The sequence below is a fragment of the Phasianus colchicus genome, chromosome Z (genome assembly GCF_987193195.1).
Source record: "Phasianus colchicus chromosome Z, bPhaCol1.hap1.1, whole genome shotgun sequence".
Lineage (NCBI taxonomy): Eukaryota > Metazoa > Chordata > Aves > Galliformes > Phasianidae > Phasianus > Phasianus colchicus.
Window position 1 is genome coordinate 29,654,240 of NC_143476.1, and position 26,327 is coordinate 29,680,566.

At 39.5% G+C, this 26,327-nt stretch overlaps 1 protein-coding gene across 1 annotated transcript in view; it reads right to left on the minus strand.

The window, feature by feature from the left end:
- Positions 1–8,716: 8,716 nt before the first annotated feature.
- ADGRV1 (adhesion G protein-coupled receptor V1) overlaps positions 8,717–26,327 on the minus strand; it is a 247,086-nt gene continuing 229,475 nt past the window's right edge. Inside the window, exons 89-91 of the mRNA XM_031607653.2 lie at positions 17,845–18,036; positions 15,796–15,973; positions 8,717–9,390 (exon numbers count right to left, since the gene is read on the minus strand). Of these exons, the coding sequence (XP_031463513.2) occupies positions 9,272–9,390; positions 15,796–15,973; positions 17,845–18,036 (489 nt within the window). The 3' untranslated portion in view covers positions 8,717–9,271. The remainder of the gene's footprint in view (positions 9,391–15,795; positions 15,974–17,844; positions 18,037–26,327) is intronic.

A 26,327-nucleotide genomic window follows, 5' to 3' on the forward strand; every position in this document is an offset into this window, starting at 1 on the left:
GACAGAAGCAGAATTAATTTTGTCTCTGCTTTTATGCGAACACTCCCCAGAGGGGCACTCCTGCTGCAGGCACAGCTGATGCAACTAGAGAGCAGATAGTGCATTTAACGTCACCGAAGTCCTCATGAAAAATAAGAGCAGTGGCTTCAGGCAATAACTTAACTGTCCTGTTTCTTGTGGAACTATGTGAGTTGCCAAGTTTTATACCATGCTCTTCTTTTAATACTGATGTGCACCTTTCATTTATATCCTTCATGTAACTAAGGCTTTGTGGGAAAGGTGGGAGTAGAGGGCCATGTATGTCTTTTTTAGCCTCAGCTATCAGTCTCTGTAGGTTGGGACATTGTCCTAAGTGTCCTCAGCATTAGAAAGTGCTCCCAAGACAGTGGCCTGTCCAACCAACCATTCCTACTGCAGAACTTAGGCCAACCCAGCCTAGAGAAAGGAGAAAATGTATTGATATCAGAGGCTCATTTAGATGTATTAGATGCACTTGGGTCTTCCACACTTCTTTCTGCAGGGGAAAGCCAGGGCTGGCATTGATGCTGGGACATGGTGAGTGGCCTAGTCCTCTGTGGGTACCCACGTGATCTGTCCAGGTGGTGCTTCTCACCTCCACTCACAGCAGTGGAGCCGGGATGGAGGCCAAATGTACGCCAACACAGCAGAGGACAGCTGAAAAACTCAAAAGCACGCTGCTGTGATCAGGCAAAGTGTTTCCAAAACAAATGTGTCAATCACAACATTCAGCTGCCTTTGGTGAGGTTGCACTCCCCCAGTTCTTAGGCTGCATTAACTAAAGCTGAATTTTAGGTTTTTGTGAGAGATCTGGAAATCCAATTTTTCCATCCGCAAACCAGAAGTTGCATTCATATTCATAACAGAATTCAGTCAAGACCTGATTTTAAAACCTGTAAATATAATGTATAATTCCCATGTGGTGCAATTCAATATTGAGAAACGTGTGAGAGCAGGGAGACCAGCATCTGACCTTGAGGAGCAGTGGAGTGGTCACTGTCAGCCTTGCTCTGCCAGCACAAAAGAAAATGATTGCTGCAGGCTAAGTCCTGCAGTTGTTAATAACCAGGCTAAGATAATGATGCCCACTGTTGCTGATCTCAGCTTTGTTTTCAGTTTTGGCCATGTGTGGATTATACCAGGAAGACTCTTTCTGTCTTCTTTGTACTTTGTGAGGTCCCTCTTCCTTTCCTTCTCTCTACGTTGTTCTATCTACAAAAATGTAGTAATGCAAATTTCAAACCCTTCCTAGAAATGAGTATGAGGTTATATATTGAAATGCAATATGAATTCACAAAATACTGAACTACTCCAATTAGAGAAGTTCTCTCTCTCCATTACAAGGAATTAAGCAATCCTTTCTTCCCCACTCCTCCAGAAAAGCTAGAAATAATAGACCTAATTTTGAGCAAATCATGTATTACCACCACCAATATAAAATGTATATAAGTCAAAAGTGGAAGGTCTTTAATTAGTTTCAATGCAACAATTTTCCTTCTAGAGTTAGATATCAGGTTGAAAGATGAAACAAGCAGTTCAATTAGTCAGAACTAATGAATTCTGAAGACCTGTGGTCTACAGGCAACAAATTTGTGTTTTGTGATCTAGATGTTAACTGACTTCATATGATATGTAAAACAACCCCTCTGTTTGGCTAGTACCTCTGAAAACAAAACAAAACAACAAAAAAAGAGTAATTTAAAGAATATTTCTCCGAGGATTTTGCTATAATCAGAGAAGACATAAATAGAAATGCACATTTTGTTTTTTGGTAATTCACTGCTTCAGAAAACTAAGATATTTTAAAAATTACATTAGACTCCTTTTTATGAGAAGGAGAAAAACCTCAGCTTCTGTTTCTTTTGCAATAAAAGAATGTTTTCATGAACGTTCAAGGCTCCTTTTCTGAGTTACAAAATCAAGACAATATTGTTTTTCCATTTACTTTCTCCTCTAGAGCACACTGCCTTCAAAAACAAGGTCTGTGACCCTGGGGCAGGATGGCATAACCGTGTACACTGGCTCCAAGGATTTAGCTGTCTATCTCCTCAGGCTATGGAGGATTCTTTTTCATGCTCTGAGGATTATCTTTAACATTAATCTCCCAGCGTTTGCAACGAGCCGTGCCATTTGCATATCAGTAGGCTCCCCAACTGGCATTTGCCCTGCTAGTCCTCTGCGCACCACAGCAGACCGTGCCATGCCAGAGGAGCATGTCTGTAGGTCAGGCATCAGCCTAACCCTTACTCCACCTCTGTGTGCAAGACATCTTCTTTTGGCACCGATCAGAGGTGTTGATGCCCTCTGAACTCTGAACAGCCTGCAAAATAACCTGATTGTTCCTAAATCTGGCTCTAAAGATGCAAGAACCTGAAAGCTGTAGGCAAATTCTTCTTGGTGGAGAACTGGCATGCTTGTCTCAGGTGCCCTGCTCTGGCACACAGTGCTGGCAGGAGATGTTTGTATCAGAGCAGTCAGAGAGAAGTACCCATGTGGAAACACTGGAGAGCAACTGAGTGGTCGAAAAGAAAAAGGCAAGGAAGCTCTGGAAAGTTTCTCCTTTGCTCTACCACTGTATGTTTTTTTTTTTTCTTTTTTTCTGGACAGGTGACTCACTGTCACCTCAAAGACCTGCACAAACACACTGTTCCTTCTAGTGGGTGGCAGACGCTGTAGACACCTCATCTTAAATGAAGTATCCTGCTAATAAGAGCATGACTCACAAAGGGGAGTACAACTTCAGGCCCTTTGCAGCACCACAAACTCACTTCTTACTCCTTGAGACTAGCTAATGATGAGAACAGAGTAGAACAACCAAAGGTAGGGATGTGTTTAATGCGAGGATCATCCTCATGTAGCTTTGTCTGGGGTAGGAATTGACTTCTTAGGGCCTTATTCAGAAAAAGGTAAAAAATGCAATAACAAAAAAAGATTAAAAAGAAAACCACTTCTTTCTTAGAAGATGGAAAAAGAGACTACTCATATTTGGCATTATGTTTTTAAGGAGGCCTGGCCAAGGAAGAGGGAGTACAAGAAGAATTTCTACTGAGGTAGAAGTTATCAGAAGGAATAAGTGAATAGTGAGTCTCCCTGGCTAGCCTGTAGCTGAAAAGCTGAGCAAATGGGATGGGGGAGAAAGGTCACTCCTTCAGCAGGAAAAACTCAGCTGGTGCTGTTTTTTTAGATTTCTGCAGGGAGATGCATACAGACATCTGTGGCATGCGAAGCAGACATGATGTGGGCACAGTCAGAGGCAGCAGGGCAGCACACAGCTCCTGCATCTCCCAAACCAAGGAAACCAGCTCCAGGCAGCTGTGGGCCCAGAGCACCTGAGCTGCCAGCACCTCCAGCCTGGACAAACAAATCTCTCAGTCCTTCCTCTGCTGTTTTGGGTGCTGCTCTCTGCTGCAACAAATCCCCATCTCAGCCACACAAGAACCCCACATATTCCTAGCTGGTGACCTGCAACTGTCAGCTGTCACTGCTGCCAGCCCCAGGGAGGGGCTGCTGCTTGCCTGGGGCTCAGCACCCCTGTAAAGAAACCCTGCTGGGGGGGCTGAGGTCAGGCTGACCTCCTGTCCTCCAGCTGTGTGGCAGAGAAGGCCACTCCTTGCTGGCACCGTGCCACATGTGTCCCCACACTCCTATGCTTCTCATTGCCTCTTGAACTCACAGGTGGCGTGGGCTCATATCTGCTGTTCACCTCCATGGCATTTACCAGCAGATAGCAAATTCCATGTTGTAAAACAGCGCATTACCGGGTAACTTTGGTGACAATGCTGATGAACTGCAAAAGATGGACCTTCCAGAAATGAGGGCTGCGTTCAGAAATAAAGTCTGTACAGAAGGTAAGCAGTGCCAGGAAACGTTCCCATGACTCTGTCTGTATTTTTAAAGTGTTAAACTGTCCTGGCACTAGCATGGCCTGCTCCATCCCATACCTCTCAGAAATTCCCCAGCAGCAGCTGGAGGTGGCACCCATGTTATCTCCAGACAGGAAGGAGCACAGGCGTGCTGCAACCCCCTCTCTGTCTCCTTTTATCAGGACTCTGCAGCATTGATGCAAGAGGGATTTTGAGCCACATCACTGTTTGTTTGTTCATTCTTTACCTCACGTCCTCCTATCTCCAGGACATGCTGTTCTCTCAAGGCAAGAAGAAATATGGTGCTGTGTGAATATGATGTAGAAATCTGTCTGGTCTTTGTCAGATGGGAAAATCCTTGTATTTGCTTCTCTGCTTCCCCACTGTGCAGAGACAGATACATGTGGATCTGAGCCGTAATGCTGTGGTGTGTTTCACTCACACTCGTGTGTACCACTGTGGGCTGAAAGTAAAGAGACGTTTCAGACATCTTCATGCATCCCTGCTGGCAAGTACTGGTGTATCCCATGCCTCAGGCTCAGCACTCATTCCAGTGAGGAAATGGGGAAATCATGCGCTTAGCCTCAGCTCAGGAATTGCCAAGTAGGAGGCCAGACATTTCCAGGGAAAACCAGTTCATAATCTGGACCATAGTGTTTTAGCTTTAAGATGGAAACTGGGTTTGTTTATATTCATTAAATTCCTGTATTCTATAATTATTTTCTGTCTCTATATGCATGCTGATTTATATTTGTGCTTTATGTGTATCCCTCAAAAGCTCGGCAGACAGATGCTGCTGTTTGCTCTGTGTGAAGAGCAGAGCTGTGCTGAAGGTGCCAGATGTGGGAGGGTAGGGTGTCTCTGGATAAAATCACTGTGTGTTCAGACCTGCTGAGCTGCAGCAGAGGAGTGACCATGCTGCCTTCAAAGACTAACTGCTGAGCTAGGGAAAATCCTGACAGCTTCAGTAAAAACATTTCTCTGCACTTTTGACAACAGCCTTTGATGTGAGACATTCCTGGGGCCTTCTCCAAGCCTTCTCCAAGCTATGCCTTAGCCAGGGAGTGGAGTAAGGGCAGATAAATCTATATAAGAAAGGACAGATTCTTTAGCAGGGTCTGTTTTGACAGGACAGGGGGAAATGGTTTCAAACCAAGAGAGGGAAAATTTAGACTGGACATAAGGAAAAAGTCTTTTATGATGAGGGTGGTGAGGCACTAGTACAGGTTGCCCAGTGAGATGTTGGATGCTCCATCCCTGGAGACACGCAAGTTCAGGCTGGATGGAGCTCTGGGCACCTGCCTGAACTGTAAGTGTCCCTGTTTGCTTCAGGGGAGTTGGACCAAGTGGCCTTTAGGGGTCTCCTTCAACTCAAATGATTTTACAATTCTGTATGTTCAAGCTCATGATAAGCTGATAATCCCTGGAATATCTCTCCCTTTCCTTCATCTCCAGGGAAGTCCTGGCAGTCTGCAGTAACAGCTGCCAGCAAAATAATCCTATTGGAAGGGCAAACCCAATTCCTGTGCATTCACCTTAATCTTGACACCAAGCAGAGTGGCAGCACCAAAGACATGCCCCATCAGTCTTTGTGTGTACAGAGAATAAAATGTTTAAAAGCAGCAGGATAGAAAGAAGAATTACCAATAATTTTCTCAAAATCTTGTGTATTTGTGAAAGTTCTATCAGGAACACAGCTTTGACTTAGTTAAAAAACAAGCAACAAGAACATTCTTAGTTTTTAGGCCAGTTTATACAATTGAGTCAGCTCAGTTTCAGTGCAACTTTAGTTCCAGGTATTTAATTCAATAACGCTTGAGTACCATACTGCAATTATTTCTATCTATATAATTCATACAAGATAATGTTGAACAATGAAACAAAATACAGATACTCTGAAAATTAACAGAGTAGCATATTGAACAGAGCAGATTCATGCAAACTCACATGTGGCACTTTCTCCACACTACTACCCATGAAAAGAACTCAGAGGGAAAGTCTGCTGCCAGCAAACTGGGGACACATGCTGATTCCTTACTGGTTTGCACTGGTGTTGGGGAAGCAGAATCTGTAATAGCTGCCCAATATCCACAGTACAGCATTAAGGAAATATATCCAAAGGCAGGATATGCCTGAAGTTAAGCACTTTTCTAGTAAAACCTCTACATGATCAGTCAGTATAACATAATTTTATGTTGAACACAGGCATCCTTTGTTGCTGGGAAGCTGCCAGTACAATTTAATCTTTTGCACTGTGATGTTCTTTACAGGATGATGACTTTGGATTTGGTTGTTGGCAAACAGAGCACTTGTAAAGCAGAACATGGATATGATGAGGTTCCTTTATAGGTTCTAAGGAAAAAAAAATCTGAAGATTTCTGTCCAGATTATTATCATGAGTTGACTTATTTTGTATATCCAAGAAGGGAAGTGAAACCAGAATCTTCCACATCAGCTTTTATAAAAAAAAAAATTCCCCAAGGATATGTGTTGAGCTCAGTAATTTTCACCACTTATTCACTTGATTTTTTTTTCAGATGTATTTTAAGGAAGTGAGTTTCTTGTGTTGGCACATAAGTGACAATAAACTCCTGAAACACACCCGCTCACTCATCTGCCCTCCATACTCTCTGCCAATGCATGCGAGTAGTTTTAGGCATAGCTAATTAGAAAATGGATCTTCTGCATGCAGTGAGCTATGAAATTTTGCTACTAAATACTGCTCTTTCTGTCCCTCAAAATGGCTTCATGCAGAGGAACAGTGGCTCCTTCTCTATGGGGGAAAAAGAAAAAAAAAAGACATTGAGTGTCCTGGTGTATTTCTGTATGGGAATGAAGCAAAGGGTGTAATGCGTTAGTAACTGTGGTCATTCAATGGAAAATCATCTAGCTGTGAGTTCATTCATCATACGAAAACAAAGAAATCTCTGTACTCTCTATCACATTTTGGGTAACGCCTGAAATCAGAGCATTGCAGGAAGCACTCAGCCCCGCTGGTGTAAGCCAAGCTGTCAGTAAAGGTGCCCAGGTGTGGCCATCAACACACCTGAGTCACAGTGCACACGGTGTGGCTAAGACCGGTGCTATTGAAACACAAATTTTCTACAGACAGCATAGCATCTATATAAAAAGAGTGTCTAGAGCTGTACCTAGTGTTTATCTCGTGGTCTTAAGCCATGTGAGCACCACCTAGAGATGGAAAATTCAGCAAGTGCTGGCAGTGGACATAATCCCACTGATCTACTCTGAAAACGCTGATGCATTTACAGTAAATCCCTTACCAGGCCAGTTGTGCAACAAGCTGAAGTGACACAAAGTATTAACATTTATGGTGGTGAGTCAAAATCAAACAAACATTCTTCTTTTGTAAGCTTTCTCACAGCATGTAGTAGCATGTAGTGCAAGTACTGAAGCATCTGTTACAGCCCCAGATCTCGCAATTTAGCAAGTGTTGCAATTGTTCTGGAGGGCCAAGCTTCTGTTAAGGATTAGTGGATGGATGAGAACCTATCAGCTATGGCCAATGCTCATCTCAGTTGTTTCAGGAAGAACAGAGTTTGAAAAAAGTCTCAAAGAGCCAGGTTCTCTGAGCAGAAATTAAAAAAATATATACTACAATATCACCATATTGCAAACTGTCTCAAGCCAGTTTTAACTCCAAATTGAGCATCTTATTTCAGTACATACTTGCAGTACATTCCAGTGCTCATTGTGCTGCTGTAGGAAATGGTCTGGTCCCATATAAAAATGACTTATGAAATGTCCTTAGATGACTCTCTATCAGGTCACCCATTGTGATTCAGATGCCCTGCACCCAGTGTTTGAGGTTCCCATTCTTACACCGCTGTGCCTCATCTGCCTCCCATGCTGCAGTCAGGGTCATTCACACACTCCAGGTCAGCCTACTGGCTGCAGAGATTTGGCTTCGCTTACTCTGCAGCATGTTGAGCATAAACAGAGTCAATACAATTCCTGGAAGTCAGAAATGTAAGGCTCGATGCGGCAGGGCATGTGCACATTAAATACAGGCATAGTCTTATTCTTCAGTCATTCAAACCTGTACTTAAAAAGCACTCATTTAAGGGTTTTGCTGACTAGAAAGTTACCTGTGTCCTTCCATTTTAAAGATTATCTCTGTGTCTAGATATGAATGTATGCTGTGCAGCCTGAGCAGTTATTACACTGCAGAGGCAATGAAAACTTTGTATTTGTTTTCGTTTGTCCTACATACATAAGCACGAGCAGTAAAATTTGTGCATTGCTATACTAGATATCGTAGAAAAGTTTCCATGAGAAAAGTTTTCATTTGAAAGGACAGGCTGCTGCTCAGGGCTTGCCCAACAGACAGCCTTCAGGCAAGATCCAGCTGTAGGTATGAAGTGCTTGCTTCATAGTTACTGTATTTCCCTACGTGCTCAGAAACGTTCAGGGGAAAATTCCCTTGGTGCCTTGCTTTCGTGTGTTTTTGTTCCAGAGTATCTGAGCAGATGCAGAGAGTTAACAATTCCTGCAGGACGAGCCTGCCTCCCCCCTGGGCTCTGAAACACTTCCCCTGCATGTTTTTTTTTCTAGGGGAGCAGCTTTTCTTGCTAGTTTATGATCTCCAACTACTGATCTAACTCTGTGAATAATGTAAGACTTCCATCAGAGGAAGGCTACACGTGTGGCTCTCATGAAACTGACAGAAAATTCAACTCTCTAGAACTCCTCCCTTATTTCTACCTGCAAGGAGAAGATGAGAATTCAACACTAAGAAAATAGCAAGCTAATGCAATCAGCAGCGTGCACACACCTTGGAATGGCCTTTTAGTCATTTCACTATTAGTTTTTCTTCGTCTTCCCTTCCCTGTTTGTTAAAGATCATCACATATTTTATCAGGACAGAATGTGGTCAAGACCACCTTTATTTGCAAAGACCGCAGATTTGGGTACTTTAAAGCCAACCAGAACAGTACAGTGTAGGAAACTGAGAACTCTTCAGTTAAAACGCCTTTCTGTCTGTATCACCTTCCAGCTCCACAAGCAGCCAGGAGAAATAACAGGCTTGGTTGTATCAAATGGACTCTATTGCTTTTATTAATCAGTGTTACACATACAGGTTAATTAAAAAAGCTACAGTACATGAAATACATCATCTCACTACATGATACAGATCTAGGCCGAATGACACTGAATCTATTGATGCTCACTGTAAAAAAACCTACAGTTTATTTTCTGAAATACAAAAACTCAAACCAACATCCTTTGTTAAGCGCTCAGTACAGCTCACAGCATTTTACTACAGTTTCATACAGTGTTTTCTTGCAAAGGGAAGTACAGATAAAGAAGTACGTGGGCTTGAACTGAAATTAAAAAAAAAGGAAACAAAGGAAAATGAGCAAGCAGTAGAGTTAGAGATGGGTGTCTGCTATGGGGATTCTTCTAAGCTCAACAATCTGAGAGTTTGCCATGCTACCCCCGTCCTGGCTGCCATGGCAAGATTCATTGTCACTGACGCTGAGACCAGCACCTAAAACAGAGAAGACAAAAAACTCTTAAGAATCAGAGAGGATTGGGTCTTGAGACAGAAACAGTGACATTGTGCCCTTTTACAGGGCTGCTCTGCTTAATTCTGACTTGAAGTTCTTTGAAACTATACAACATCATGACCAGCTGTCTGGTATTGGTCAACAATTCCGAATACTCAGATTATAACATTATCTGTTGTAATTTTGTAGCCCCCAGATACTCTTTTTACAATTCCACTGTCAGTCACTTCCCCTAAGAAATGGCACAACAGCTATTAGCAGTTGCCTTGAAATCATACGAACATAAATCAAAGCCTGTTTTAGGTTCATGGGTTCATGGACTGGCTGTTAAGAGTCTGGTATTTCCAAGGATAGTTTCATGAAGAATTGACTTTTAATGATATAATTTCCCTGTTAAATTATAACTCCAGTTGTTTTAATAAGATTGTAATTTCAACATGAGAAAATAAGCTGAATAAATATTTTTTAAATCCACGTTTGGCACAAGCTGGTGTATGGTGTTTTCCTTCTGCTGCGTGAGAATACTAGCCTTTGGACAATGGAAACTTCCACAACATGTCTGGAAGAGACCTCTGGAGACCACCTTCTCCAACTTTTTGTCAGAGGAGTTCTGCTACCCAGCTGCTTCCTTTTTTTCTCTCTCATTTGTGTAGTGTGAAATACAGATACCTGCACTACTTCTTATGAAAAGAGCATTTTTACAGACTACTTCACAGAACATCAGTTGGGACTACAAATTCCATTGCATTTCCCATTCCTCCTGTCTTTGTGTTGTAGAGTGAATCCTAAAAAATACTTGGGTTGTGTTAGTGTTCAGATCATCTGGGCTTTACATTTTGGGCTGTACAGCTCAGAGCTACACACCAGTGCATTCAGGCACTGATGGTCTTCCAGTAATGCCACTTACAAATAACTAGGAAAGTTATTCATTTCAGGCAGAAGTAGATCTATAATTACACTCAGTTAAAGGGAGTTGCAGAGCAATGATACTTGGCACAACAAGCCCTGAACAGGGTATGCCAGGGGAGGCAATGATTTCCATTTTCATACTAAAACACAACTTCAGAGATGTCTGTGTACAATGAATTTCTTTTTTCTGTCTCAGCTGACATTCCAGGGTTTCCACCTCACTCTGTTCTGGTGTTTGGGTCTTGTGGAGAAAGTGCATTCAACCACATCTCTCAGAGGAGACCCAAGCTTGGTTTTGTATGACCCAAGCTCTTTAAAAACCAGCAACTACTGTCAGACCATGGTAGGAATAAGGAGATATAGATGGATTGATATTGTAATAAAGGCGAGAAGTTTAGGGTCTGAATCATTACAAATCTTGTTAATAAGTGTACCAAAGATAATTAAACCACACTTACTCATTTAAATTTACATGCATATTTAACCTTTTCATCAAATTACAGTCCTAATGACTAAAAGCTGTTTCAAAGTCCTGGGAAAAACAACAATTGCATGAGCAAATTATTTGTTTTTTTCTTATCTTCTCTAAAACTGTTTGCTTTAGAACGGAAACATGAGTGTAATAGAGAAGATAAATCTGACTGCTGTATTTGCCATTTGGTGACAGAAGGACAAGGTGATAACTGTGACATAAATAAGGTACTTTAAGGGAAGAAACAAAAATTCTTATTTAGCATCATTAACATTGGAACTCCATAGAAAGACTTATTTTGGCTAAAAAGGACACAGATGTCAAAAATGGAAAAAGACATGACTGAAAACTTTTGATGTTATACTACAAAATTTTCTTTTTATATGTCCAAGAACATTCATGCTGATGATTTTAAGGCGAATATAGAACTGAACAGGGTTAGAAACACATTTGTCTTACTGGTGGTTATACTGCAATTATTCAGTATGAGGTTTCTAGAAGAATCTTGTGCTGGTTACTATAGAAAGATCAGATACAAGACTAATCTGCTAATGTACCACACTTATTCTGAAATTTCATGTGTGCGTGCTTCGTGGGGAGTTAAGAAGGGATTTTTTGTCGTTAAGGACATTCTTATCAGGGATTTGGTAAACCTGAGACTGGAGCAGACTACTTGGGGTTTACAACAGCCCTGTTCAGCTGCTGATACAAAGACAAACTATTTAAGAGCTGATCCTTTTTAGGAATGAGAACTGAGGTGTAACCAGGATACAGGCTCACCAAACAACTAACTGGCGGGGAAGGGTACAACTGTTTACATGATGGAGTTTCAGAGAGTTCATAGGTTCAGCTTGTCCTCAGATTAGAGGAGAATTTAAACATAATCCTATCCAAAAATGCATGTACTCCCTTAGAGATGCTGGTACTGGGTAGCTGGCAGTATTACTTTTCCCCAGTTTGAAGGAACTACATCACCAAAAAAAAGCAAAAAAAAAGCAAAAAAACAAAAAAACAAAAAAAAACCGAGGCCTTTGTTTTTGTATCACAGGTCTAGCTAGAAATTGAGAAGTCACTGAGCTTTGCAAAATCAGCAAGATCCCTCCAGTGACATCTGCTGGTTGAAAGACTATAAGTGCATGCCTACGTGCACTGAAACTACAGTTGTTACCATTTACTTTCACTGAAGCACTTTAAATGAGATGTGGTTTGTTTTGTAATAACTGTAGTCATTATATCTTGGGGGAGGTTTCTGTGTCATAAGCACTTCTATATTGTTTCCAAAATTAATCATAATTTATGTTGAATGTATAAGGTGCATTAGAAAAATGCTCTGTCGATACTCTGATACATATTTGGAAAGTGCTATGTGCTAGGCTGGTATTCCCAGCTCTGACCCATAAATATCTTTGCAAGCAACTTGTTACACAGGTGAGTCGTCAGTCAGGACAGGGGAGGGCTTAGAGCCTCTTTCAGAGATTTTGTCCTGTTTTGAAATAGAATGGTTTGGTTTAGTATTGTGCATCATGGAAGGGGGGGGAACAAGAGCATCTGTGGTGGAAACATGGACGGAAGATAAGAGACCAGTTAAGCTGTCATGCATTTATGATATTTACGCAGTGGAGCAAAGCTGATGGACAGACTGCTGTTTGGAGATTCCATCTATTTTTTTTCAGTGGGCTCAGTTTTTATCTCTCGAGACCTAACTAGCACAGAATTCCCCAGAACACCATCTTATAGTGGGCTTTAGCCTAGATGTCTGCAACATACAACTCTGACGATCAGAAAGGCAACTGTCACATTAAATCATCTACTGATAGAGACAAAAGAAGAGGCAAAAAAAGATCTGGTTCAAAATTATAACATTTTAAAAGTTAATTAGTGCAATTAGCAATAAAAAATTAATAAGAAATTATGACTTTAGTGACAGAACAAGTCCATCTTATAGACTATTTGCACCACATAAAAAAATCTGTGTCTGTATGATGCAAGGTTTGTGTAACATTAGCATAAAAGCTGGATACAAACAGCACATTGTTGTGTACCTAATTAGTCAGAGACACAGCTGTCTGCCTTCCTATGATCCAGTCCATATTCCAGGTTAATCTGTAATGTGGTCCAGCATTAATGATTACGGAACCAAGGGCTAAGTGCATAGTTCTGCCACACGTCTCTTTAGCAATCAGGTAAAGTGTGCCAGTGCATCTATTTGTGCAGCTGCGCTGCCAACTGCAAATAACTAAACCATTGCAAGGCAAGAAGAAAGTTGTGCAGTGGAGGTTTCTGTGATGGTTTTTAAGCTATACAATTTCAGCCATCTTTTATTAACATCACACAGTGTGGCCAATTGCAGTGCAAGAGTGAAGCAGGATGACAGGAATGAGATTTTAGCTTTGCTGACAGCTAAACAGACCTATGATTGCACCCTCTTTCTCACTGATCTTGGCTGCCAGAGCAAACGTCAGGTCTGCAAGCACTGAGCACAAATTAAAGTAACCTTCAGACAGCTCCAAACTACATAAGCAGAAAGGACAGATGAAATGCAGAGAGGCATAAAGGCATTTCTACATATTCCTCTGCTAATCAATGCTGATCCTCAGCCAGCCTACAGAGTAGGAGCTAATATTTTATCACAGCTAAGGCTGAATTTGGTTACAGATTGACAGTTTTAGGGAATGACAGATAATGAAGGTGTCTATTTCTGCTTATTAGAGGTAAAATTCAAGGAACAGCAGAGCAAGCATTTCTCTTTTACCTCTATCCCCATGAGCCACACTTTCAGTTCAGGAATGATAAAAACAGCTGATACGGTGCAAAAAGCACCCTTCCTCCACTCTCCCAGGAGCTTTTCTTTTTCCAGACAAGGAATATGCAGCTGAACTAAAGCATGGACTATGAAGGTGGAGGAGAACTACATACGGGCATCTTTGCTGCTGATACGTTTGAGTCTATTTGGTGCTGGGCTGCTGCTTTGAGCTGGAACTGGTGTAAGCAAGCATCAGACTGACAGCGTGGAGCGGCTGGAGGAGAGGAAGAGGGTGGGGTGAGGAAGGCGAGGAGAACTCTCTGACCTGTGCCTCTGCGGTTTCATGTGAGAACAACTAATGATGCAAGGGAGGAAGAAGAAATGTGTAGGCAGAGGGGACTGGCTTCCATCAGTGGCTGCTAGCTTAAACCTATCATAAAATTTCCTTCAGCTCAGTGCATGTAGTAACAGCTGAAGCCTATCTTGAAACGCAGAGAAGAAATCTCGCTTTATATCACCTCTTGTTCCTTTTCATTGTCTTGATGTTGTCTCTCATGCTGTCAAAGCACCTTGATTCATTAGCCATACACTTGATCGGAGAGGTAGAAACAAAACAGCAATGATTTCCATTTTTAGAGAAACTCACATGTCTTGGTTTAAAGCACATGTTGAGCTGCAGCTTGTATCTAAGGCAGTAGCTGATAAACATTTACTTTGGTGGTTAAAGCAATTCTAACCTCAGTACCTCCTCTTTAGTTTGGTTTGTTCAAGTGTATGTGGGGCTTAAACAGGACGGGACTAGTTTTTTCTTAGAAATTGGGGAGTTGTACCCCTGTAACAGTTTGGGCTTGAGAACAGGTGTTGATGCAAAAGGTACAGGTTCTACTTGAACAAGTGACGTAAACAAAAGTTTTTCCCTGACAGTGCCCTGAGGTCCCAAGTTCAAATCTTACAAGCTTCAAAAGGAACAAATGATAAGACTAATGTAAATTCTAGAGAAAACAATAGTAAAAGTTAGGAAAAAAAAAAAAAAAAAAAAAAAACCTTGTTTGAAATTACTTCTTTCCATAGGACGGTAAATAAGTGAGGATGGAACTTGAAGATTTATACAAAAAAAAAAAAAAAAAAAAACCAATCCTAAAAAGGGTTGTGGTGTGTTACGTTAACCATCACTTTCAACTACTGTTGTCGCCTAGATTGCTCTTTGTGATTTAATGTTCAGTCTTCCACAGTGCACAGAGTTTATCCCAGTGAACAGGCCAGCTGATGTCAACTGAGTTGCTCAAGCAGCAAACCCCATATGCAACAGTTGGGAGGTTACATTTAAATGGTCTCCTATGGCATTAACATCCTATGAATGACTTAGTTTCCTTCAAAATATTCTGGAAGGAGTAAAAAAAATGGAAAGTTAGACATTTAAAAAAGGGTTTGCAGTTCTAAGCTTATGCGTTCACGTTTGAAAGCGAAGGCCATCCCTGGCTGCCTATTTATGTCACCATTTGAATAAACTCAGATTTCATTGGTGGACTGGGTGAGAAAGTAGAAAAGTAATACTACAGTGAGGGTAAAGCTGGGAATTTTAAAGACTTGAACTCTAAGAACATTGAGAAGACTTTGACCACAAATGCTTTTTTTCACAGGTGTAGCTTGAGTGTAGACATCTAGGGTGCCCTCCCCGAAGCTCTGTTATTCAGCAACATGGTGAGCTCATCAGAGTTGGCTGTTATATTTAGGCAGAAATCTATCTAGCTTATTTTTTACAGTGTATGCAAGCTTCAGGCACAAATGTATTTTTGACACTGTGAAATACAAGTATTTTTCTTACACTTGTATGTTATTTATGAATTTATGCTTTTTCTTACAAATATATGTATATAAAATAAAGACAGGCAATAGCATACTCTATACATCAACTCAAAAAAGAAAGGAACAGGAAAAAAGATGGCTAATATCTAAATGCAGCAAGTTAGCTTTTTATGAACTTGTGAAAAAATGTCAGAGCCTCTAATCTGCTGCTATATTCTGTATGTCTGTGAATTATCATGACTTAAAACCTATTTTTGCATAGTCCTTCTCTGTTATTTTAAATAGTCTGCACAATATTTTTAGCCCACAGAATAGCAGACCAAGCCAAAACTTTCCAGCTCATATTTTCAATGGTAATCAGATTAAATTAACAGTAATTGGATCTCATGAAATGGTGACACCATTAGAGTGAAGAACAACGTAACAGTCTGAGGAACAAGGAGAGCAATCACTCACCAGTCTTTAATGCAAATATTAGGTCATCAAACTCCTGTGATTCCTCATCCGCAACCAGGGAGCTGTTACTAAATCCTCCAGAAGGGTGGAAAACATTGCCATTTTGTGGACTCTGCTTAAAGGCAGAACTAGCTTGACTAGCAGGCTGCAAAGATGCTCTCTCCCAGTCTGCTGGCACCTGTAGAGTTTAAAAAGACACAAACGCAGTAATCATAAAATCTACACTTTAAAAATAACTTACACGACTGCTATCTTGAAATAACAGACTAGAATCTATAACCAGAACTGAATTCAAAATCAGATTTAGAGCCAGCTATTCAGTCATTTCTGTACTGAATTAGGCAGCTTAATTTAAATACACGCATACATACATAAGTGTATGTATGTACTGAAAACAAGTCATTTAACCTTGTGCTTACTACAACCTGCCTTACACGTCTCAAAATTTTAAAAACATTTTCCTCTTTCTGTATGTACAGCCCCTGGTATAGAGAACTTTTAAGTAAAAGCACTGAGTGTTTCCAGCCAAAAGATGCTCTGTGACTCTCCTCTCACCACTGCTTCTTCCTTTGCTGGAGCCTACCTCTTCCTCCTACAGCCACAAATCAGCATTACTTTGCATTTGATGATTTGCTGCTGTCAACTTGTTGCTTTTTAGGATCTACCAATACAATCTCTTAAAGTCATTTATCAATCTTTGAAGGTGTTGGTGTGCAGCCCTACAGCTATGATAGCAACTTTGCTATATTTCATCCACTACTTCATTTTAAAGTGAAGCCACACACGCACCGAATAAATAAATAAATAAATAAAATAAAAATAAAAATCACAATTTCAGTTCATGACAAAAAGGTTTACTTTTTAATTTTTAACTTTTTAAAATTTTTTAATTTTTAGAGTCTATCTCCTCCATAACTGTGGTGCAAAGCCAAAGCTCTGAGCTCTAAACTCATATATTTTATGACAATCAAAATACATTTTCTTGGCGTTATTGCTCACCCATTGTTTGAGAGACAAGAACATAAAAGATTGCTTCATGAAGCTGAGAAGCTATGCTGTCCACTATTCCAGAGAGTCAGGAACCACCTGAAGTGACATTTTGAGATGTCCAATCAACAGCAGTCTGCCAAGAGGCAGCTGAAGGAGCTTTAACACCCTGACAAACTTACAGTTGAGCAAGCAGAGAAATGGATAAAACAGACACAGTAGAGCATCTTGGTTTCCACAGAAAGTATTACTAGAGCTGACATGATCCTTTGAAATATTTCAATTCCATTAAATCAGCTGGAATCTTCTTCATCAACACTCAGCAAACATACATAGCATCAAAAGTCACCTTGGTTTACTACAGATAGTAAAAAGTAGATACTGGCAGCATTCCAGTTCCAGAAATGACGAGATTGAAAATAATCTCTCTCAAAATTAACAGAGCATGACCCTTGTGAAATTCAAAACTTAGAACTCATCTTAAGACCCATAGCTAGTTGAAAGAATAATCCTGACATTTTTGTTTCTCATGTCCTACTTCTGACAGCACTTTAACGAACCTCTGTAGCAAATTAAACACACAAGTAGAAAGACAAATTCCCCAGATGGGATGGTGCCATTGAGTTGTATGTTCCAAGAATATAGTCATGGCCAAGGATAATATTTTTTTACAGCAAAAGGAAACTTTTCTCCCATACACACTCAGGGAAAGAAAGAAAGAAAGAAAGAAAGAAAGAAAGAAAGAAAGAAAGAAAGAAAGAAAGAAAGAAAGAAAGAAAGAAAGAAAGAAAGAAAGAAAGAAAGAAAGAAAGAAGGAAAGAAAGAAAGAAGGAAAGAAAGAAGGAAAGAAAGAAAGAAGGAAAGAAAGAAGGAAAGAAGGAAAGAAAGAAGGAAAGAAGGAAAGAAAGAAGGAAAGAAAGAAGGAAAGAAGGAAAGAAAGAAGGAAAGAAAGAAGGAAAGAAAGGAAAAAGAGGAACTGCTATAATTATCATCTCATTCACTTCAGCATTACCATTTAAAAGTAGATTTTTAACACATGCAATAACTATGGAGTATTGTTACCTCTTCCATAGCACTGATGAGGTTCTGAGTAGACTTGCTGATCTCTCCCCCTGCAGCTGGCAAACCACTGCCGTGAGTGAAGAAAGCAGATCCTGGAGTGCTATGTCCGTTCATGTCTACAGTGTAACTTGCTTTCACAGGACAACACAGTTGATTGTGCAGGATGAAATATACAACAAAGACATAAAGACCCTGGAACATAGCGAGAGAAAAAGAACGTCCATATGTGAAAAGAAGGAAGCTTAGTTCAGATTTTGAACACAGTTACAGCAAGGTCCAATATGCTGTAACAGATGCCTTCCATTACATCGGCAGCCTATGCCTCACGGGGCTGCAGCTAGTTTCTCTGGATAATAAGATGTCACTGTCAGTCAGAGACCTGGACTAAAACTAAATGCACATCCAAAGGCCTCCAGTTAAATGCTATCCATACCACAGAAACAAACAAACAAGCAAAAAACAAACACAACCCAAAAGAGTCATTGAAAATGATTATTTGTTTGAACCCACATAGTTCCACAGCAAATCCAAGTTCACCGCAACGAAAATGGTTTTACAGTTGTCATAACAGCAAAAATGTGGTTACAGGCTGCCTTTGCAATAGGCTTTGGCTGTTGGTCCCTAGCTACAACTTTTGTTTTATTACTGACCTTGCTAATTCTTATATTCTCGCCCAGCTTCAGTCTGCATTTCTGCTGTTACAGACACCAAGTTGTAACCATAAATTATATTCTCTATGGTATCCACTAAATCTAACGCTGTCTTTCATTACTGTGATTACTATAAAGAGTGTACTGAGTGTCTCTAAAGTTCTTTAAAAATTGCTAATTTTGACCTTTTGGTTTAGCTAGGAAGTGTATTATATAATTATTATATATATTATATATATATATATATAATATAATAATTATTATAACCATGTCTTCTGTTGCTTAGAAATCCAGTGACCAAATTTCTGAATAGGCAGTCTGACCTTCTCCTTCTCTAATTATTAAATTTCACTGATACTGAGTGAAAATTACACATTTAAATTAAGGAATCATCCAAATAAATAATTAATAAAGAAGGGGTTAACCAGAAGTGTGCATGAAAATGACCTCAGGAATCTTCTTGATTCAGTTATGTTTGCATTGCTTTTTATATTTCATACTATCTATTCTAGATCCCTATAACCAATTGCTCTAAACAGAACAATTTACTGGAAAGGAGCCCATTGGCATGACTGTAATAGCTGGGATTATAAATAGTAAGGAGTTTCATCTAATTATATTTGGGAATTTTTAATAGAAAGAACTTCAAATTTATGTTGAAAGAGTATGTTCGTTGCCATTCCTATAAAGCAGGCAACATAAACAATGCTTCATCCACAGATTCATAATTTCTAAGGCCAAAACTACATAACAAAACAGTGTATAATAACTGGTCTGAAGCTAACAGAAGCAAATGAGATTTGGTGGGATTTCAGTCTCAGCTAGTGAAACTTTGGAAATGCCTTCATACAGCTGCATAAAATCCAGACAGCTACACATTTCTGTGCAAACTTTTTTTCTTTTTTTAAACAAAAACAATTCAAAAGTATTAACAACAATTATTTTTAAAACACAGTTTTTCACTTTTCCAGATAGGTTTTCTTTTTTCTTTCTTTTTTTTTTTTTTTGTCATGAAGATTCAAGCACTCAACTGAGAGGCTTACAAAGGAAATTTCTTAGTGATTCATGTAAATACATTCCAAAAAACTGATGCAAACACATACTGCACTTAAGAGACACTAAAAAGGGACTAAAATGTCCTTTCCTCCTCTAAACAAATCCAAGGACTCTCATTTAGGTCAAACATAATGGGACCAGCAAGTGGATTTCTTCTAATTTAAGTTTAATGGATGTGTAAATGATAAGAGTTCTAAGAAGAATTGATAGCAGTGGTGACACTCAGCCCCAGAATGCAGAACAGTTTCTGGCATTCCTATCTCTAAGGACCGAGTCACAAAAGTATGCATTCATTTTAAGTGGTTTTGTATTTTTTCAAGGAAACCAATTAGTTGCAAGCTCTGCACAGCTGTCTCCCAAAACCAGAGGAACACCAGGTTCCTTTGAGAAAGGCTGATGCTATATTGTGCTTCTGTACAGGCCTGAGCATAGACAAAGCAAACAAACACAGAATCGAGCACCACAATTACATCTTTAACTTCAGTTTCCTGATTTAAGTCTCAGTGTGTTTCAGGCAGTGCTATTTCTGAGGAACTGTTGCTATACCAGCACCACAAGAAGCAGTTTGACAGCTAAAACACCCTTGCCTGGTCTCGCTGCTGCCAGGACTCAGGCAGCAAGAGCCAGCAGTGCCTGGACGCACTGGCTCACAGCTGGCACCCCTCCATTCACTCCATTCACACTGATGCAGCCCTCCTTTCATTAATCTAGGTTAAGAGATAGGCTGATGAGATGTTATCCTTAGAGTTCAAGCTGTTTTATTAGCCTTCTCTTGTTTCATAGTAATGCATTCCTAAAACAGGGGAGTGGGGCATCAATCATACACTAATTTGTCAGTTACCATGATACACATTTTCCATTTAAGATACTTGACAAACTCAGTAACAAGCTGCAAAGAAAAATAATAGGAACCAAGGATGCTATGTAGAATGATCTTGTGAGGTACTGAAGACTGGGAAGGAATTTTGGCATGGGATGTTCAGGGAGCTCCCACATGTTGAGGTGGAGCAGTGATAAGGCTGCTCTGAGTCCTTGCACAGTGATCAAATTGAGGGGTTATTTGACTGGTTTAAGAACAGGAAAATTCACAGACTGAGGTAGGTAACAGAAGCAAAAATTTGTGAGTTTCACTTCTCCTACCCAGCAGAATATTACAGCACTGCCTTACAAGCAGAAGCTTATGAAACCATTCTATCTCAGAAAACACTCCTAAGTAGGTTACATGTATCACACAGGATCTGCACTGTTGGGCAGACCTTACTTAGGTGGATAAAGGATGGACCCTTCTTCAAGCATTTTCCTATACAGTTCTACAGAGTCAAGAATCTGTGCTTGTAGAGATGAAGTTCTGCATGCCACTGTGATTCTGAAGTATCTAAAGAGCTTATGATCTTTTTCTCACTATTCTATGTCACTATCAGAAACCACTGGAAATGAATGTTTGCAAATGAAAATTAGACAAAAGGTTCTGATAAAAATATTGAGTACCAACAGTCATAAACACAAAGATGCTCTGGGTCAAGCCACAGATAATTACACCTTTGGTAATCATGTAAACGCTCATTTTATGTTCTTAAGATTTCACTCCATGGCTTCCATTAAAAAAAAAGAAAAAAGAAAAAAAAAACCTACTTGTCTACTACCTCTACTTGCTGCTACTGCATGCAAATTCAGAACCATTGTGAAGATGTGCAGGGAGGTCAGAAGAAACTGTTTGGTCTCAGGGTGACATGACTGATGATCACCAGCCTGAGATTCTAGGAGAAGATTGAAAGATGAAGTAGGATTCTGGAGACTGTAACTGTAATGCTATGTAACTTCTGTGTGCTGGACCCTCAGGGCTGCTTAGAAAACATTTAATTCCATGTAAATAATGGCTATGTTATGACAGTGGTATTAATACTGTTTCTCAGGTCACAGCAAAAGATAAGAGGGAAAAATATTACTAATATGTTTCCCCTGGAGAAAGGTTAGAATGACTTCAGGTAGACAATTAGTCTGTCATAACGAAATGCAGCTGGGAAACTTGCAATTCTCTTCGAATACATACAGTGGTTGACTGAAAAACATGTGTAAAATATAAACTACAGGTTGCTGCTCGTGCAGCGTATGCTTATGCAAGACAACTCAGTTTTTGTTATTTAATCTCAGCAAACTAGTCTGTACATCTCTGTTTGCCTATTATATCTTCTTTCTTGCACTGTTAAGGGGCAAAAATTGGCAAAAAAAAATCTAAAAAAACAACTGTTTGAAGGATGCCTTACATGAGAAAGAGTCCACTAAGTATCATTTCAGCCAGTGACATGGAAACGGCCTTGATACTGCACTAGGCTAATCCAGATACTTCACCAGTCATAGAATTTACCGTGTGGCCTTTGGAGGTAGTGTTACTCTATCTGTCCTTCTATCCTCAGTTTCAACATGGTCCAGAGTTGTACAGTTGATTCTTTCCAACAATCAGCAGTGATACTGCACGGTAATTTCTTCAGGCTCTAATTACTGTCTTTTTAACTTGTCCATAGGAGAAGAATGAAGGTTACTCTGATAGAGTTTTGTGCTTGTATATGTGTGAGGGGAATTCTCAAATACAACAGCTTGATTTGCCTACTCTGTGGAGCAATAGTAGCAGGAAGCTATTAAATTAAGGACAAACTCTGACAGCTGTAAATAAAGAGACCGAATAAATTTTACATCTCCATGAGATCACATGCAGAGCTGTCAGACTGATCCATTGAATGTCTTCACTGCGTATTTGATGCCTGTATTTTCTCTCTTTCCCCCTTTGTCCTCTAATTCTACATATTCCAGGTAACTGAGCTTCCATTGCAGCATTTCTGAATTTGGAAATTGAGATAATTCTGCTAATAATAAGGAGAAAGGAAAAACACATTTAGGCCATCAACAAACCTCTTCCTTTATGCCCTTCTTACACATTGAGAGAAAACCAAGATGCTTGCTGTTTCTCATAATTTTAAACAGTTAATGAAAACAAACACATGAAGTCAATAAATTATTACTATTTTTTTAATGAGCATATATTATACTTCTCACATACGTGTATTTTCATTGATAGCTGAGATACCCTGTCCTGGAATTGAAGAACTTCTCCTTTCCCAAGGAGAAGTATATTCAGATAATGTGATCTATTTTAGAAGAATGGGATTTCTATTTATAAAACTAAAGCATCTGTGCAGGACTTCTGGAAAATAAATGTCATTTGAACAACCACAGTTCCTCAACCGATTTCAAAGCATTTGTCAGCATTAACAAAATTCATTGTGCTCTAAAGTTGTATAGTTTACTTCTTATTTATTAATTGCTAAAAGTTGATTTTCCAAAAGAGAATATTTGGAGAAATCAAGGCTTGTAAGGAAAGGTAGTAGTTTATGCTGTATCACAGAAAGACCTCTGTATCCAGAACTGGATCATTCTTTCTTACCGTGTAGGCTTAGATCACCATAGCTACAACATCATTATTGTTTTTCAAGTTACACATTTATTTGTGCCAGGTGGCAAAATAATAAGCAGTCACACCAACAGATGTCTCTTTAACTGAGGAGTTATCTTTACTCTGATGGACTTTTGAGATCAGCTCTCTGCAGTCAACACAGAGGAACTTATGCACAATGGTCTGTGCTTTGGTTAATTTAACTCTAGTTTTAATAATCTTATCAGGGTGTCAGATTTAATCTTATTCTCTGTCTGGACTATGCCAATTTTACTGTTGGCAAACAGTCTCAATGTGCAGGCTACCCTTCTCTGATGCTTGTGATTTCTGGGTGGCTGTCAGTGGTCACTCTGGGTGGCAGGCTCTTTGCCTGGTGCTTTGGCACCAGAAAGCCTCTGCTGACTTCTTGTGAACTTCCGTGGGTGGGGATTTCATTAATTTGCTGGAAATTCTCATGCTGTGGACTGCTGCTTTCTGATGTAATTTTCTATCACTGGCCAGTCAAAGCCTGCTTTGGATTAGGACTAATTTATGTAACAAGCGCCTACTGCATTTGGGAAAATAGCTGGTCTGATTAATCCTGATAACTTGCATGTTTTGCCATGTTCAAGAAGTTAGCATTTACATATCAAGAAATGACTCACAGTTGATGGAATCACTTTCAGGAAATCATTATCAGGGCCATTGTACAATGTCTGATATATATGTGACATTTTTGTCTTCTCTAATCTGTTTTGGAAGAAAATTAGCCATAGAATTGAATATGCTTATGCACAATCATTAATGTTTACCTAGTGACACATGTAAAACATACATAATTCTGTATTCACCTCTCCAAGTTACTTGGTTTTCAAGCATAATAGTGATGAACCCCATGAGCACCATTTTTGTGTATGTCTAGGTATTAAAAATACAGACTTTAAACACATCTTTTTTTTTTATTTTTTTTTTAAATCTTTATCATCCATGTTTTCTTTGAGAACAGCTTGAAGATCTCTTATTGGTGTCACAATGACAGAAGTATTATCTTAGTCACATGTGCTACTATATCCTAAGCCATCACATAAGATCTCCCACTCATGGCTCTACAGAAATATTAACCTTTGAAATGTAAATCAGATCCTTCTGTTTAAATCTAACTCTTCTTCTTGGCATTCAAAGTCACTGTTGTAAAAGCCATGTCCTTAGTAATGCAACCCTGCCAAGTGGTGATTACATCTGTTAAGTCAGCTTTGGACCTGCTGTGTATCATCAAAGTTTTGACTGTTTAACTGCCATTAAGCAGCAGTTTTCATGAAGTTACAATCATACTTATCAATTACATTTTTCTCTTGCTTATCATGGTTTCTAGGGGGAACATCCACTGACTATCAGCATTTTGCTTCATGAGGTATTTGCTTTCTATTTCGTTCTGTAGATAAGGATTTATCTCAGTTTTAGCTGAAGTTCTAAAAATTAACTTAAAAATAAAAAGACAAAAGTAACCAAGTACTGCAAAACTCACCATCTTGAGAAGTGACATTAGAACATCACTTCTTGAACCAACCAACCAAACACCATCACATACATAATACACTCAAAAACCAACATAAAATAATGCAGTAAGGAAAGGAATCATTCAGACAACTATCATTAGGACTATACAAGGGCTGCTCTGAAAGTAATTAATGCTTCCTATTTTATGATATTAGCCCATGACATCAGAGGTGGATGTTGGTGGCATGGCAGTAGAAGTTAAACCTTATCACCGATATCCCATGACGTGTTGCTGCTGTGTGACAGATGGCAGCAGAGGGGCAGTCTGACAGAATGTTATCTGACACAGTAGTGCATATGGAGCAAGGGCTTGTCACTGAATCCTTCCATGCAGGAAAAATGGCACCCACCAACATTCATGAAACCTTGCTGAGTGTTGATGGAGACCAAACAATGGATGTGAGCACAGTGAGGCAGAGAATGGTGAGTTTCAGAAGTGGCAACAGTTATGTATAAAACAAGTCACATTCTGTATGGCCATGCATAGCTGTCACACCACAAAATGAATACCATCTTGATCGGCTCATTCACACACATCAGCTAATAGTAATGACTATATTTAAAAATAGCGTTGTGTAGCTCAGTATTTGCTCTGTCAAATAATGTTATTGTATCTGTTGCAGTTTCCAAGGAAATAAATATAAAGCATTACTTACAGAGCGATCTATATATTTACAGATTTGCACTAAGATATGGTGGTTTGAAGTGCTTTCTTTTGTATAAAGTTATAATTCCAGAGATTAAAATGCTATATTTTGTAATTATGATAAAAATACTATGCTTTCATTATTATGACTATATTTTCTTAATATTAGCATAACACCTGAAACTTAGTCCATACTGCCAAATTCCTTTTTATGCAATGCCAGCTATGCCAAGACAATGCTGAATCTTGCAGTTTCTATCTGGTGCCAAAGCCATAAATTCCTTTCTGGCAAGCTCCATTCAGCCAGGAATTAGTCTAAACTTGGCTGTCTCACCTAAAAGGTTCACAGACTTTGGGAAATCTTTAAAAAGCAGATTTGCTTGGATACTCAGGATTCACTATAAATATTTTGCATAGCTCATAGCACGCTTTCAGCTACTCCCACATGACAATCATTCGTACCTACTATTTCAGCCCTGCCAAATGTCTTTTTTCTTGTTTATTTATTATAAGATGACAGATTCAGACTGTAAAAGATAGGGGTTCAACTTGAAATGCACTGAAAATGCAGATATTTTGCCAAGCTTGCCAGATGTGCAAGCTGGGCTAGAATAAGATTCCATTACTTCTTTCCAATGTAGTCATTCCACAAATACCCACGAAGCCCTGTTTTTGTATTTCAGCTGAGCTGAGTCAAAGAGCAAGAATACAGCAATAGCACAGGCATGATGTGTGGACAAACACAAGACAGCAAGCATACAGAAGCAGCTTAAAATTCACCTCTGCAGTCCTGACTGCAGTCTTTTAGTTTTTTAGAGTTCTCTGTGAGATTCAGTAAATCATACCAACCACAAGAGGCTAAGAACACTGAAGAATGGACAAGGCAAAGCAGAACAGATGCACTTTTTCCCCCATCTCTTCCCACTTTCTCTGCCCATGGGTTATTTCCCTCTGCTTTTTTTTCCTTTTTTTCGTGTACATCAATCAGATGTCAGAATTGTAGCCCAAGAGGTCCACTTTATACCAGGTTCTTCTTCTGCATTGGGCTATCTGGTGTAGCAGAAAGCAGCCAGGTCATGTATCACTGGAAAAGTTGGATTATTTGTCTACTGTGGAAATTTGCACAAAAAAAAAAAAAAAGAAGAAA